Genomic DNA, 16,593 nt, shown 5'->3' on the forward strand with positions numbered 1-16,593 from the left:
TTTACGCACGAGCTGATAACGACGCTGCCTGACTCTTGCAATCCGTGGTTGTTTCACTTGGTGATATTTATTGTTTTCTTGCTCTACTATAAATCTAAACAAATGGCGCTATCCTATGTCCAAGTGAGTTATGCTTGCGTTTGGGTCTTTGGATCTTCCTTCGCAGCGACAGTTTCGGTGGTAGCCGCCGCTGGTATCGTATCGCTACCGATTTGAGCCGCGATTTCCTCGTACTTCTCCCTCCGGTGTTCTTTGCGGGCCTCGTCCATCAGCACGTTATGCAGCAGGTTACGGTTGTTGGACGAATTCGGCAGTAGTGGTGGGTAGGGGTTGCCACGCAATTCCAGCACTGCCCGTTTGCGGTACCAGCCGGGATAATCCTTCGGTGCTTTGTACATTCGGGTGGCGGACACCTTGTACTCCTCGAACCGCGGCGCTAGCACCTTGAACAGCTTGTGCACGAGCGGTTTCTCCACCAGCCAGAAATCGGCCATCTCCATCGTGGGTTTGTGGCAATCACCATGCCGGATGGCATCCGATATTAGCCGCTCGGCGTATCCGCGGGCCTCGTCCGCACGCTGATAGTTCAGCTCGATACGTTCGTGTTTCACCAGCGCCGTCACCGTTTTGCGCAACTTATCCAAGCGGCCCTCGGGCCCACGGGGGTTCTTTAGGTTTCGGTGCCGCGGCCGTACCGCAATCCGCAACTGCGACATCAGCTTCGTCACTTCGGCCTGGTTCATGTTTCAGGAGTTGGCCGGCAAATTAAATGCAAACTTTTCACCCAAAAAACAAGCCGCCGGCGTTATTTAATCAAAACACATTTTTCTTTTGACAGCACGAACTGTCAACAAAGATGTTGCGCTCGCTGTGTCAGTTGCTGTTACGCTTCGTGTGGACGCTGTCTCAAAATTGTTATGTGACGACTACACGATTGCGCAATTGTCGTACCGCGCTGCCCAAATCCGTAGAAATTGGTTCCACGAAAATAGTGACCGCGATAAAAAATATGTTGGGATTCGGCATCGCGGCGCTGTCGTATAGCCGACGCTTAACAACTTGGTGGCCGCGTTTATATTGAGAGCGAGCTAGCTCGACTCTCTCTCCCGCTCTCCCACTCCTTTCTCGGTGGTCGTTTGAAGCGGTTGTTGTTTGAGCGTCTTTGCGGCGTTTTAATTTTTAATTCTCGATGGAACTAATTAAAAAAGGATAGGTAATTGGCCGGAAAGTGTGCGAAATTGTGCTTCTCGCCGTCGTTGTGGTTCCGGGAGTCCGTAACGTGACCAACGACCGCAATCCTCAAGCACCAGCAGGTATCAGGTCTGGTTTTAGGAGCCCAGTTCGTAGAAACTCTTCTTCGCGTTCTGCTCTTCGCGGTGCTGGCAGTTGTTGCGTCTGAAACCGGTCAGTGTCCTGGCCAGCGAAGGTGACCAGCTCTGGTGCCTGGTGGATTTGTGGAACGATTTGTGAACCGCTGTGATCCTTCGAATTGACCAGTTTGAATCCAAAAGTATCCTTTCGGTAATTACTCGGTGTTCTAGCGACGGCCACCTTGCCATGCGGTAACTGCCTGCATCACACCGAGCAGCACAGGTGGCGATTGGAAAAGCCATCGCGGATCAAAGCGTGCTCCGGATAATAATGGTGTCGTAGCCGAGAGTGCGTAAAAGTGTGTGCGAAGGTTACCCTGAAACGTGTGCGAGTTTTCCGTGGCCCCCGCTGCTAGAGCTGCTGCGTGGCGGGGATTAGAGTGCAATAATTAGATGAGCGGAGTGAAAATCTGAAGACGACGGCCCCATCCAGCTGGTGGTCAGCCACCCAACCAGCCAGCCAGTGCTGCGTTAATCACGGGGAGAGGAAGGTGCGAAGCGCGTGCCGGAGGTTGATCCATTTTCATTTCCAACCATCGGACCACGTTGGCCAAGGACGTTCGTCCGTTTGTAGGTGTCCTGTCTCGTCCCTGGTGTCTGTCTGTGTATCCCTATTACGTGTGTGTGGCTCTTCGTTTGTCTCGTACGTTTGTGTGGCTGAAACTCGATCAACTACGGCTGGCTGCTTTAGGAGTGCCTTCACAGGCCGGAAATGTGGAAAGTCGCCAACATGCCAATGGCGACCGGGATGAAGATCCGTTATAATGATTACGGCGGATGCAACGGGTGCTGCTTGAGGCGGACGTACTGAGATGAAGATGCTGTCGTCGGTGTTGCTGCAGCTGGCGAACCGTCGGTCTGCGCAATGTGCATTTGTGAATGCGTGTGTAGACGCGCTGAGTCCGGCGGGGCCCGTAAAGAGTGTAACTTTATGCTTTTATTTATATGCTTTACGATGGGTATATGAGAAAATGTCGGTATCCAACGTTGCGGATGGCTCTGTGGATTGTCTGAAGAGCGCTGGGAATGAGAGCAACAACAACAACAACAACAACAATCTGGGCTGCTACGACGACGGCACAGAACGGGTGAGAGATGCGGGAATCATCTAGCATGCTGGCGACGGCGGCGGCGGCGGCAGCGACGGCGGATGTGAAGAGAGCAGAAGAGCGCTGGATCTAGTCTTCATTGGTGTGCTGTGCTGCTCGTCGATTGCTGCTGTCCCACTCGCACGTTCACTAACCCAAAGTCGCCAGAGAGTCCAGTGGTGGCTGCTGGCCTGGGGCTTCAGCACCAGAAGCAGCAGGTCCAGGTGATCAGAACAGGAATGGCGGCCCAAAGAGCAAGAGGCGAAAGAAGGAAGAGGGAAACCCTTTGGTAGACAATCTGGTTCGACCAGCGGCAGCAACAGCAGCAGCAGCAGCCCGCTACGAACGCTGGTGTGAAGAGGGAAACCAAAGAAATCATGGAGCGTGTTTAATGTCCGCGCTTGTGTATGCGTGTTGGTTGGTGCGTATGCGCGGCTAGAACAATGCACACGCACGTAACACGTTGCTGGTCTGCTGCCCCCACCGATGGCTGCTCTCCAGAGTTCCGCAGCTCCAGGGAGAGTTTGGATTTCGATTCGCAGGTGCGCATGCCTCATCCGAGAGAGAGCGAGAGAGCGGACACGGAACGAAAGTGTTTTGTTTTGGGCCGAAGCCCCCAAAGTGCGGGGTTTCCAATGGCCGCCACCGTACACGTTGGCGTTCTTGGATGGTGGGATATGCAAGCAGCAGCACCAACAAGCAGAAACAAGCCATCCAAGCCAGCCAGTTCAGCATCAGAATATCGAAATCGATGAGAAGTGAGAATGCCCGGAATCTCTCGTGCGCTCTCGCAACTGAGATGAGCTGATGAGGCTGAGCGGATGGGGCAACGACATCCCCCCGGGCCCACACGGGAGGACCAACACCCGAACCGCTGGAGGCTGATGAGGATGATGACGGTTTGCTACCTTTTGCGACCTCGAAGGTGCGTGTGTGTGTGTGTGTCGCGGTGTGGTTGCGAAATGCAGGTGGAAAACAGCTATCTGCCCGCAACAACAACAACAACCGACATAGGGCCCGGAGAACAATGCTGTGAGAACAAAACAAATGGCCAACAAAAGCCAGCCAACATTACGATGACGGTCGGTGGTGGTAGTGATGGGGGGGGGGGGGGGGTGTTGAGCGTTCTAGCACACCATTTTCCATGCGGAAAAGTTTCAGTTTTTGTGGAACGTTTACTCTGCTTCATTTTTAATTTGAAGGAAAACTCAAATTTCCGTATTATTTCGGTGTTTTTCAAACCATTAAACGATGCCGGCGCAGATATGCTGGTCATAGTAGTAGCCTGCTAGGATTCGCAACGTTCTAGGCCTACCTCGTTGTTCCTGTTTGTGTTGGTTTATGGTTTTCCTTCCTATTCTCGCCGGCCGCTGAACTGCCATGCTGCTTCTGCTGCTGCTGCTACACCTCGCTCTTCTAGCTACTACCCCTTCACCTTGGTAATGCAAATATGCTACGATCCAGCGTTTGCGTGCCGACCGGCGGAAGGGTTCGGTACATACATACAGATGAAGAAAAGCGCCACGGGTGTGGAAGGTAATGGGGAGACGCGGGGAGGGAGGTAGCTCACTCCGGCCATAGAGTTGTTTGAACTCTCCCGAATGGAGAGGATGGAGAAGTGTGGTCGTGGTGCGGTGTGCGATGGTGTTTTCCATCGCTTCGATGAACGCGATCCAAACGTGCCGCCCTCTCGCTTACCCCTTCTAGCGCACACCTCCCCCCCCCCCTCCCAACACCCATTTCCACCCTCGTGAATTGTATCATCTATTTCCCTCCTACATCGGCACCGCACTCATTTTTCTCATTTTCCCTTGCAAATGGTGTGTACCTCCCCGGGTCGTTGTGTTTTCCCTTTTTTTTTTTTTGGTTTTCCAACCCAACGCCCACTTCTCTCAGCAAACCTCAGTCACCTGCTCGCGCACTCTCTGTCCCTCTCCCTCTCTCTCTCTTTGGTTCGTTGCCTAGATTCTAAACACTATGGAAGTGTTTCTGTTCCGGCTCCAGTTCGTTGTTTTTGGTGCGCTAACCGAAAACCGGCACCTCCCAGCAGTGGAAAACAAAACCACCATCGAGGAGGCTATGAGAACCGACCACAGTTTGACAGCCATTTTCCCAAACCAGCCTGCCGCCTTTGCCGGTTTAGTGGCGCGGCGGCGAGTTCCGTTTTATGAATGAAGCTGATGGTCCGATTTTCCCACCCGCGTACACAGAGAAAGGTCGCTAACGACTAATAACAAAGTAGTTGCACCGCGGTGCTGACAGGCTAAGTGCTTAATCATACGGACGAGTTTTCTCCCAAAAATTATTGACTTTGGCACACCCGCGTGCGTTGCCAGGCCGTTGGTGGTGGCCAAAAAGTTTCCCTTCAGCCTTTCCGCGTGGTCATCACCGGCAGCGGCAGCAGCAGCGCGTGGTCATCGGTCGTCACCTCTCTGTTCCCCCGCTATCTTATCGCATCCGATCCCCGGTGATGATAATGATTGACAACCGGCGGCCGCTAGTTTGTTGGTCAGCGGCGCGGCCAACCTTACGCCACCGTCTGGTGATAGTGAGGGGGAAAAAGGGCGGGAGGAAAAGGCGATAAATCCTGCCGGAATTGAAGGCCGGCCAAAACACAAACATCGATCGACTCCCGGACCACCATTTCGGTCGGTGCTGACTAAGCGAATGCGTATGACTCGTCACTCGTGTCCTTCTCGCCTCGTAGTCAATCATATAGCGGAGAAGCAACACTTTAAGCATATATGGGCAGCTTGTTTGTCAGATTTGTTCCTGTTTTTAAATGTTCGCGTAACAATTTGCTCGATAGTGTGGGGGGTTGTGTATGGGGCTTAACGCTGTTAAGGGGCTTCCTTAACGTAAGAGAAGCAATAGAATATTAGTGAAACTCGTTTCGATTTATGATTCCCCTGTAAAATAAACGTATGTCTGCTTGCGATGCAATAAGATCGCTGATAACAACGACTCCAGTAACGGACAATTCCGGTTCCCCGCAGTAACAACAACGAGGAAATCGATGAAGCCAACAGAGGGGGTGGGCGAACGTTTTGCAATCGCCAGATTTATGGCCATTTATCTGCGACTAACCCGACCGACCGGACGGACCGGCCGCAAACAACGAAATACACTGTGGCGTCCTGACGTCATGATGAGTCACCAAATCGTCCCCAATGGTTGTGCAAATGCCCTAAAGCCACGGGACACTTCCGTGCAGCGCGATCTGCGAGGGTGAGAAAATCGATGACAGTTGGAAAAGCCACCCCCAAGGGAGAAGCCCCCCTCTGTACATGATCGGCGCATGACAACAATTTTCCAGCCCCTAACACTGGTTTTCCACCGATTTTCAAATAAAAGATTCTCAAGGATTGATACCGTTGAGGGCATCGGAATGTGTTCTTTTTTTTAATGGAACGTTCCTCTAATCATGTGGACCATGGTGCGTGTTGATACGTCTAATCGTGGATTAATCGTTTTCTCGAGGAATCAATTCCGGGGAATCGTGCGTGTGAACGGGTTGGGGCCAATGTACGCCACGCGATTGATTAATCGGTTTAATAGTTCCGTTTTTTTTTGTGCTGCTGTTACAATGTGGTGGGCAAAAGGCAAAAGCGAAATGAAAATCATTAAACGATGAAAATTGATTCCCATGTTTTTGGGTTTGTTTTTCCATTTTACTTTCCATCGAGATGGTGTGTACGTGTGTGCGTGTGTGTGTGTTTTTGTGCACGGTTCCATCATCATGTACCACTCCCCCCATGTTTAGTGGTGGATCCCGCGTATTTATTACGAAAGACCACTGCGTGAGGGGTGCAGAAAAAAAACGGTAACCCTCAATTCCCCTCACTCCTGCTGGGCTTTCCTCGTCCGGTACTCCACCACATGTGGGGGTGAGTTTTTTTTTGCGTTCGTTCGTTTCGTCCACTAGGAGCGAGCGAGTCACAATAGGGCGCTCCGTGGCGCGAGAGAACATATTTGTTACGCATGGTAAACGCGCGCATAAACAGCTCTGCGGCTCTTCACTGCGCTCGTGTGTGTCCGGTGCCAATAAACCGATGCAATGTCCATTGGATCACCCCTCCGTCGGCCATTGGATTGGAGATTGTGCCGTGGGTGAAAGTAGTAGGAATGTTGCCACTGTTTTGCCTACCTGCCTTCCTCCGGTATCGTGCTAGTTTTTCTCGAGTGACGTGAGAGAAGGTCCATTAGCGCCGCGTCCTTGAAAATTGCGAAAGGCCGTTGGCCGATTACACACTCACACACACACACTCATCTGGGAGAAGATCCGTCAAGAAAAACCGGTTGGTGATGGTAATAAGGCGACCTTTTTATCTTCTTCTGGTGACCGCAATTTGGAGTCGCATAGGAGCGTCTTTGCGATCTGTACGTAGAAAGCATCTCTAGCAGGGCAGTTGCGATGGTGCGAAGATACGACGGAGAAATTGTTGATGTTCGGCTAGGTTCCAATTCGTTATCATCGAGCACGGTTCTGATGAGGCAAGCATTGTCCATGGTTATCGAGAATTGATAGCCCAGAAAGGGGGTGACCTAGGTAGGAAAGGAACACAGCGTTTGTATGTCTTGTACTGTGCTGACCTGGAACTGGACATACCGTAAAGTATTGTCCGCGATCGACGAGGTTCGATAAAAACGAAGAAATAACACATGAAACGGATGACGCTTGTTTGGAATGTCTCGTCGTTAGAGAGGGCCCGTGAGGAAGACATTTTCTATCAAAAAGACCGAAACGTGACATACATACGTGAGGACGTGGTATAGATCGTAACATGTGGTCGTCCAACGCATGAAGTCAAATATGTGTTTGGAAATAGAATACCCTATAGTGAGTAGAATGTTACTGGTTCAAAATTATCTTACATATTCGTTAAAATTAAACAATCGTCAGATGGACGCACAGAATAAACTACAAAATGAAACGTCACATCCTAGACAGTCATAGGCTCACAAATGTTTAGTTCCTTTGATTTCAATGCCATCATCCAATGGCGTCGAAACAGCGAATCATGTAGGTCATCTACTGTCCCCTGGAAGTTATGTCACACGCGGGCTTTCTATTTCCAAATCATGACCATCCGACGAGAACGGCTTGATGACATGGCATTCCTTAATGACATTCCTCAACAACATGTGGAATCTGTCAGCAGAAACATCTAGACCGAAATCCGTTCTGCAACCAAGCTTGCTACGGCACTGACCTCTTCCTCCTCCTCGGCACACTACTCACCAATCCACCATTGTACCGGAGGAATCATCGACTCACCTGCTCCAAACAGTGTTGTAGATCGAGCATTCCATTCAAGAGAAAGCACGCACCAGGTTCCAGAGTGCGGGAGCGAAAGAGGGTCTCTTCGGGCCATGAAAAAGAGGTCAATCTGCGAGTATTTCTATTTCTTCTTCTAACGAAATAATTACTTATTTGCATTTGAATGAGGCGCAATGGCCGCCGCGTCACCACCAGCAGCAGCAGCAACAGCAGCAACAGCAGTACCAGAAACAACACGCACCACCACCACAAGCACCAATCTGGCGTGTCATCTCTTCACCGAGTGGCTGGTGGCAGCCATTTTTCCCTATTTTTTCTCACGGTGCACTTCCGAATGGGAAGCGAAGCATAATTGGGGGAGGGGGTGGGCGAGAGGTGGCGACAACGGGATCTAACGGCAGTGTGGTGGGCGTAAGCGAGACAGATCGCCGGCTGGCAAGGCAACCTCCTCCCCCCGAGACAAACACGGTAATTAAGTTTCGGGGGACGAAAAAATAATAATAATAAAATTAGTGAAAGTAGCTGTCATGACATTAGTACACCAGAGGGGGGGGGGGGGGGGGGGAAGAGTAGTGCGCAACCGCGAGAGGGTTTTGAAAGCCGCATGACAGCTCCATGACAACGCGGTAACAGCAATAGCCACGCAGAGAGAGAGAGAGCGAGAAAGAACACTCATCAAGGTAACCGGAGCAAAGCAACAAAACAAATGTATTTCAACAAGCAACGGGTGATCGTCAATGTAGCACATAGTGCCCCAATGTATGTGCTCGCGCGCGTGTGTGTGTATCTGTATTTGTGTATTTATTGTCTGTATTTCTCTAAAACAATAGTTAAATGTTCAATCAATGTTCGCCAATTATTTCATCTTTCATTTGCTTTCGCATTCGCTCCTTCGGCACCTATACTAACCAGCAACATCAGTCATATTGTTCTCCATCCAGGTGTTCCAGGCGATTTCGTTGTGAATAGAAAGCGAAGGTGAGGTCCTGAAGGACGAAATCCTCGGTGTATACTAGTGTGTGCGTGTGTGTGCAAATTGGAAGAAGTGATCCTGGTGTGAACCCAGGGGGGTGTCGTCTTCAACATCCCCTCCTGCAAGTGTGTGCTTTGTTGAGTTGTTGTAGCTAACAGCATGATGGCCGATACGCCCACTAACAACACAAACGGCGCTAATGCCACCAACAGCCACGCCAACGGGACCACCTCCTCCTCGTCGGTGGTCACTTCAAACAATGCTGGTGGTGGGGCCAATGACCCAACCGTGATACCGCAGTGGAAGAAGGAGCTGATCCAACGGCGCAAGAACCTCGCCAAGACGATCGGTGTGGTGCACGATTCGGCCTCGACGGCCATCTCGGCAGCCTCATCGCCCGTCCTGGCCCATCCCCGCACACCGACCGGGGCCTTCCCCGTCGGCAGCCCCTTCTACGCAGGATCGTCCGCAACAAAAGGTAACCAACTCATGCACACGATGGTTTATGAGAGGGTAAAATATGTGATCCTCTTGGCGATCGAGGATCTCCGAGTATTTGTGTCATATGTAGCCTGATCGCACACATGTAAATATGTTGTACAGTCCTCACTTTCACTCCATCTCCAACGCGTGCACCTCACTATTATAGATCGTTTTCTATTGTAGTAGACATTTTGAATCTGAATCAATTCCCCTCCGTCATACAATGCCGCTTGCTCCCCGATTGACCATTGGTTTCGATGTACATATGTTCGCTGCGCGAACCTGAAATGTGTGATAGCGTCGCAATCTCGTTCGTTCGTTCGTTAGATAACGAACCAATCGACCGAGACGCAATCATGCTTTTTACGGTTCGCTTGATTGTCGTATGCGCGACGCAAGCAGCTCCCCTGTCACGCTGCTGATACGCTCGTTTTGTGTTTTTGCGCAAACCAATTCTCGTATTCATAATGTTTTCAAGTAATTTTTCTAAAAATATTGTTTGATTAGAATCCGGGTTTTTTTGGTTTTGCTAATGAAGATGGCAAAAGAGATAAGGATCGGCTAAGTTGTGCCACGTACTTGCCAACGTGAATCAATAGTCAGACAATAATGCAACTGATCAACATTACACACACACACACACCACAGAAGCCGAAAAAGGCAAAATATGACATAGCCCTTATCAACATCCAATTTGCACACAATTCCCTCTCCTCAGTCGCTCCACTACAACGTTCGACCTCATTACGGAATGCGCTGTTTCAAGTGCCACCAAGTCACCACTTGGTGTGCTCCTCAGCCATGGCCACTCTGGCTCCACCATTCGATGAGTCACTCGACCGCGCGACCGCAATCCTCCTCGAGCGCTAATCCTATCCATTGAGAAGCCCCTCACCAAGGTCCTCATTCGATCCCTAAATCGATTGCACTACCCAGCGAGAGATCCCCACGGTGTAGGTATAATACTTGTGCACCTCGCGCGGTACTCGCGGCTAGCCTTTACCGTATCGGGCTAGGTGGCCCGATAAGATTTGCTTCATCTGACCGCTGCTCCAAACCCCGCCGAGAGAAGGGGTGCGACCTCTCGCTACGTACGCGATTATCTTATCGGCTTGTGAGAACGGGCGGGGGCACCGTTTGGCTCGAAAGGTAGCTTGAGCTTTGTTCAAACACAAACAAACATACACACACAGCGCTTATTCACGGCAGCAGCAGCAGCAGCAATCGCCATGCAAAATGCGCGTTGGTCAGCCAGCTCTTGGGGCAGGGGAAGAGTCAGCTGATGATGCCCCGGAATTTGTGCCAGGGAATGCCTTGTAGCGCGATGAAGTGCGCCGAGTTGAAGAACGAGGTCCGCTACAAATTGGATTGGCTTCTCAATCCAATAGCGAGCACCGCTTATGAGCGGAGCTTCGAATCGATCAACATCGAGAGTGCATCATCGATCGGCCATCGCCCGATTCTCTAATTGTTCCATTTGGCAATATTTTGTCCGGAACTCGAGCTCGATTTGGTGTTTATTTGAGGGGGGAGGGGGGGAGGGAAGCTAATTGCTCTCCATCAATCATTCAATCGTCCATCCTCAATCGAATCGAATGCGTGTCATGTTGAATAGCAGTGGGGAGAGACAGTTTCGATGTCACCAGCATATGAAACATTACAGAATTGTATTTAATCCTGTATCAGTCTCGCACTACATGTCGGGTTTTTTCAGGCGATGAAATGCATTGCCAGGGGTTTTTAGAATCCCTTTTAGACTCGCTTTAGAATCTCTTTTTTTTTTTATTTAACTAATATTGTTCTGCGATATCACACAATATTTTATTTTTTAAATTGTTTAATAAAAATTAAAGTGATAGTCTTAAGCTGGAATAATGGTCTCATGAAACAATCAATTACTGGGGATCATTAATCCCCTGCTGGATTGAAAAAATTGCCCCAGAATATTTTGGTTAGCTAGCCAGGAGACCGCTTAAGGAATGAATTCTTTTTGGCATTTCGTCAGATCAGAGCAATCTGAATCTGAAAAATCCATTTAATAGTGATCTCAGGAGGCCTCACATTGCAGCAATGGAGGCAAGCGTCAATCGTGTCAAATAGTGTCAATCAATTAATTCTTCTTGCTATACCGACAATACCAAGAAAGAAGTGATTGTTAAGTATGTTTGAATGGTAGAAAGTTGAAATAATTTGTGTTAGGACTACAGAAGGTTATATCCACGCATACTATAATTTATAGTGGATGGGTTCAATACATCGGAAGTTTAGAGAAACATGTTCCGCAAATTTTGCAAAAGAAATTTGGAGAAAGAGAACATGGAAGGAAGCTGAAAGGAATACGGTACTATACAGTAATACGGTTGGCGAATTAGTGCTACCGAAGATTGGGTTGATGAACTCGTTGTCTTCGAGCCCGGCCGAAGATCCAAACCAAGACTCTCACAAACCATGCTCGTCTAAGCAATCCAAGCGTCGTTGTTGATTTGTCTTCCACTTTGGTGGATTCTTGGTGGATGGAATGGTGACGTTCGCACGTACGAAACTGGAACCACCGCGCACTAATCATCATCATCATCATCATATCAGATTCCCTCTCTCCCCTTCCCCTCTTCTTCGACTGTGGTCTGAGTTGAGCGGAAAAGGCGCGTATACAGTGCGCAGGACGAAACAAACAAATCGTATCGTAACTAAGCTAACAGCTGCACCACCTAACTGGGGCCAAAGAGGAGCGCCAGTGATCGGAGCAACCGACGACGAGGTTACTCAGCGCGCTAGGAGGAATTAACAGTTGGCTAATGGTAATTGATTATGCATTTTTTGGAGCCATTTTTTGTTGTTAGTTTTTAAACCTCACCCACCACCACCACCATTGCTCCATCGTCTCCTGGGGTTGCTCCTCCTTGTTTGGGTGCGTTCTCTTCGAGCGCCACGCTCGGGGTTAATTAATTAGCGTTTTGTGCGAGTTTGGTGCGTCGTTCGCTCACTAATGGAAGAACTCTGGCGCACCAAAGCGATTTTAGAGGGGTGTAGGGGAGGGGTGGGAGGGGTGTGGTTGCGCCACTAGTTCGTGTGATGATGAAAAATTCATTAGCCTTATTTCGCGCGACCAGCGACAAAACCGAACCGAAGCAGAAGAAGAAGCAGTCACCGTTTTGTGCCGCTGCAGAATGTGGCGTGTTTAGCGAAGAACTACAACCCCCCCTCTCGAACCCTCCCGTTTGACATAGAAACAGACAGAAACAGAGAGCGGAGAAGAAGTAGAAAAAAAATAGCTCGAAACCTAATTTGTAAAAGTCTCTGGCCACCTCACCCCACACTCCCCCGGGTGAAGATGATGCACCCAGCGGACACCGGAAAAAAAAACTCGCGGCGTTGAACTCTCGTCGTTGGCGGAAATCCAGCCACAGCTCTCGGTGCGTCGCAACCGGCCGGAAAGGCCGGTGGCCACCATCAATTAAGGCCTTTTTACCTCTTCGCGACAAATTTTCTCGCTCGAACCAACGATCCCCGGGGTAGGGAATTTGTGGGAAATTGCAATTACGAAGTAAATTTTTGGAATGGCGACTGGCCACGCGGCGGACCCCCCACCAAACACGACCATCTCGCGTGATCGCAAATCCACCTCGTCCCAAATCTCGGGAAACGGAAATCGAATCGAATTGTGAAGCGCGATCGTTGCGATCGCGATGTTTGTTTATTTCGATTTGTATCCATTTGAATGCCCTCAGCGCTCGGCGTAAGGGGAGAAGATTGCTCTTGCTCTCGATCCTTTTTGGTGATCTTGCAAAACGACGGCTCGACGAGCGCCGCCCGTCCCAATGGCCGGCAACAATGCTTTACGTTTCGAGTGCCCCTTCCTTGTTTTCCCCTCGATGGGGGATATATTTTTTGCTGCCGCTTTTCAAATGCAAAAGCAGCAGTTTCAATGGCAAAGAGAGCCGCAGCTAGTCCAACGCGCCTCGGTTTTAAGTCGATGACACCCAAGGGAGAGGGGACTCCGGATTCCTGGGGTGTGGTGGCGGTGCCTCGTGCTGGTTTATGCTGCTTCATTTTCACCCATCGGCGCGCCCTCCCTGGTGTGTGCTGGTGATGCATTCGTATGTAAATCGAGAGGCGGTAAGGTGACGATTTCGAATCGCGTGACATTTTCGGTCCGGTTTCGGCTCGTGGGCTCGTTTCGGGCGAGGAACGCTCTCCCCACAATGCCAGCAGTGCCAGCGCGAGGTCTACCTTCTTTTGTGCGCCAAAAAAAAAAAAATACGGACAAAAAAGTAAAATAAAACATGTCTCAAAACCTGCGCCGGCAGCACCTCGTTCGTTCGTCTTTTTAATGTGTGTTTTTTTTTTGGCCTGATTGTAGTTTTTCGGGTTTTATTTCACTTTTGCGATGACCAGCTGGCATCGCGGTTAAATCGCGCGAAATTCCAATTCCGGGCTGCTGGTCTTTTGAGGGAGTGGGGGTTCCCTTTCTGTCCCGGGAAAGCCAAAGGAAGCTAACAACAAACATTGATCGCGCTCTCTGGAGATTGATTTAAACACGATTAATTGCGTGATTGGACCGTTTACACGTTCGGAAACGCTGCAGCTTTTCTGCAACCCTCAATTCAATGGCTGCGTGTTTCCATCTTTTCTCTCTCACCCCGGAACACTCACACTGCTCACACTTGTTGAGGGCCGGGTGTTCGTCGGCGAGTGATTATACATTACTCTCTGTCCCTGTCTTCAAGTGGGCCGTCGAGGTGGTCGATCGATCAATCGTGTCCATTTTGTTGCGCCCTGGCGAAAAGTAGAAAAAAGAGGAAGAAATGGTTTGCCAACAACAACAACGTGGTGGTTTCATTCATGTCGGTCTGGAATCGCGGTGCGTAGAAGCAAAAGTCCAGGTAATTAAGCATCTTGAAGGATGGGCCATTAATTAATGTTTCAACCCGAACACATCACGTAAAGCACCACTATTTAGACACGCGCGCGCGCCTGTTGTTAGAAAAGGAGAATGAAATGGATACCAAAAGTTCATCCAAAAACCGCTGGTGTGGTGGTGAAGTGAGGGGCGCGGTTCTTCACCTGCGATCTTTGGCAGGCCTCTGGCGGCCATTGTCTGGCTGGCTGGCTGGCTTGCTCGTTGCGATAGCTTCGCTTTGGTGGGTTCATTTATTTACATTTTATTATGCTGCTATCTATCTTCATGCCAGCAGCAGCCAGAGAGAGGCCAGTCCCCGGCATGAAGAAAGCTTCTGCTCACCGTCTACTGTTGCGATCGTGTGTGGATAGCGTAGCCGGTTCTCGCTGGAATCTTCTTATTATCCGATCTCTTTTCTCACTCTTTCTCTCCCTCGTTCGTTGCGTCGATAATCGAGAACGGGTTTTCCTTGGTTATATACACCGGACCGCAGTTGGAGGAAGCTGCTGCTGGCAGTCGGTCAGAATTCCTCCGGATCCATCGATCGAACCTTTCTCGATGCTATGAATGCATCTCCCTTCATTTTGCTATTTAATTTTCCCAAAATTCGAGTGTGTCTCATGAGTTCTCCTATCTAATGCTGCGTGTGTGTGTGTCGCGCATTACTCCATACTCATCACCGTGTGGAAATGACACTAATTATCTGAAGTGATGCGATGCTGATGATGATCATAAGCAGACGACGCATCAATGAGCTCTGCGCCCTGCTTCCTCCTGCGTCCGGGTATCTCAATCCCAGCAGCCAGCACCAACACCGGGCCGGGTAATGGGCGTGTGTGCACTGAACTCTGCGCACGTTCGCTCAGCTCGGCTCGTGCAGCGGTACTTTGATTTATGTGGCTCTTCTTCTCTCTTTCTCCTTTCTTCTTCTCTGGAGCTGCACGATCGGGCCCCCTCTTATACTCCGACGGCTGGCTGGCACGGTGAAGAGCGCACCACCCAGCAGCAGCCAGCTCCCTCTGCGTGGAGAGCAACTTGAGCTGGAATGCGTTCTCACTTCAGTTCTAGAGTTTTATGGTCACCGCCCGTATCGGACCGGCCAGACGGTCACCAACACCAACGCGAGGTGTAGGATTAAGACTGGAGAGCGGTCGGTCATCGGCTTAGGAGCGAGCAATTTGATAACATTTTACATTTACCGTACATTTGAGATAACATTTGAGCACAGGAGGAACGCCTGTGGTTCCTGTGTTTATCTTTAAAAGCAGCGCTATCGAATCGAAACCAATTTTGTGTATCAATCACTAGCAGCTCATTGTGCGGAGCGGCAACTTAATCCACTACACAAAGACCCATTCAAACGCTTTTCCGGGTCTCTCAGCCCTCTCTGCGATCGCCGCGATCTCCCTCGCCATGCTGCCATAATGTTGCTATAAAACGATAAGCAACCGAGGTTCGCGTCTTGGATGAAGTGTGATTTTATGGCAAATATCGGCGTCCCCACTAATGAAATGCTGCGCGCCCTCGTTAACTCCTTTTTAATCAGAATTCTGATCTTATTGAGGTCTACTTAATTTATTTTGGGAGTTGTTTAAATTTAGGATTTTTGCGCTTCTATCTAATTCACTTGCATTAGGGCGTTCCAATCCATTTTTAAAGCAGAAATGTTTCTGTGACAAATAAAATTCCTTTACAGTTTTTTTCGGCATTCAGTATTTAAAAATCATCTTCATTGGTTCACAGACTCGGTGCGCCAAACATTATCGGCAATAGAATTCTTTTGTTGCGCAACCTTTAATTCGATTTGTGATCGTCATTTGCTTTGATATTGATCTACAAACAAACCAAACGTGCTGAATCTGTCCAAAAAAGCTGCTAGTGTGGACGCATGATTACTCTGTTGTTTCGTGTTTTTGCTTTGTTTCGCGTGACGAATGGTTCATTTCTGTTGTTCATGCGTCGTATGTTGTCTCTTCTTTTCGCTCTCTCCCTTTCACTGACTCTATCTTTATTTACTGTTCCCTCTGTATGTGCTGCATTATCGGCTGGTGGCCGGTCATCATCGTGTATGCGTGTGTACATTCCATGGCACCACAACACCCTCTTTCCGTGTCCCGAACGCACGGCTCAACCTACCATCCATACCCTTTCCGTTCGTTCAACCAACTCACTTCCCTTATGGTGTATTGGCGGCGATGTTTATGTTGCACTGTATCTCTCTCCCCACCTGATGGCTCTGTATGCGTGCGTGTATCGATCACATGTTGCGTACGCTCATCCTATTCCTATTGCTCCTCTTCCTCCTCCTCCTCCACAACATCTGTACGTACACCCCTGCACCTGTAGTGGCCATCGAGAGTGTGCCAGAAACAACAGTGCCTGCCAGCGAACAGCAGCAGCAACACAACCCAAATGCACTAAAATCACCCCCAGAGAAGGAAGACTGTGCAACGGTGGCAGCTGGATCTTCTCCAGGTGATGGGTTCGACATACCAACA

At 49.7% G+C, this 16,593-nt stretch overlaps 2 protein-coding genes across 5 annotated transcripts in view; one reads left to right on the plus strand and one right to left on the minus strand.

Moving 5' to 3' along the window:
• Nucleotides 1-39: 39 nt before the first annotated feature.
• LOC125950908 (39S ribosomal protein L17, mitochondrial) lies at nt 40-823 on the minus strand. The gene has a single exon (XM_049679290.1). The coding sequence runs from the start codon at nt 741-743 to the stop codon at nt 129-131; it is 615 nt and encodes a 204-aa protein (XP_049535247.1). The 5' UTR covers nt 744-823; the 3' UTR covers nt 40-128.
• A 326-nt stretch (nt 824-1,149) lies between these two features.
• Nucleotides 1,150-16,593, plus strand: part of LOC125950861 (zinc finger protein jing homolog) — a 58,728-nt gene continuing 43,284 nt past the window's right edge. The window contains exons 1-3 of one of the 4 annotated variants that reach the window (XM_049679220.1): nt 1,150-1,213; nt 8,661-9,190; nt 16,442-16,593. The exon at nt 16,442-16,593 is cut by the window's right edge and continues 31 nt beyond it. In XM_049679220.1, the coding sequence (XP_049535177.1) occupies nt 8,872-9,190; nt 16,442-16,593 (471 nt within the window). In that variant the 5' untranslated portion in view covers nt 1,150-1,213; nt 8,661-8,871. Of the gene's footprint in view, nt 1,314-8,660; nt 9,191-16,441 lie in introns of all 4 variants that reach the window. The other 3 variants (XR_007468759.1, XM_049679219.1, XM_049679221.1) reach the window with 3 other exon arrangements.

The sequence above is a fragment of the Anopheles darlingi genome, chromosome 2 (assembly GCF_943734745.1).
Source record: "Anopheles darlingi chromosome 2, idAnoDarlMG_H_01, whole genome shotgun sequence".
NCBI lineage: Eukaryota > Metazoa > Arthropoda > Insecta > Diptera > Culicidae > Anopheles > Anopheles darlingi.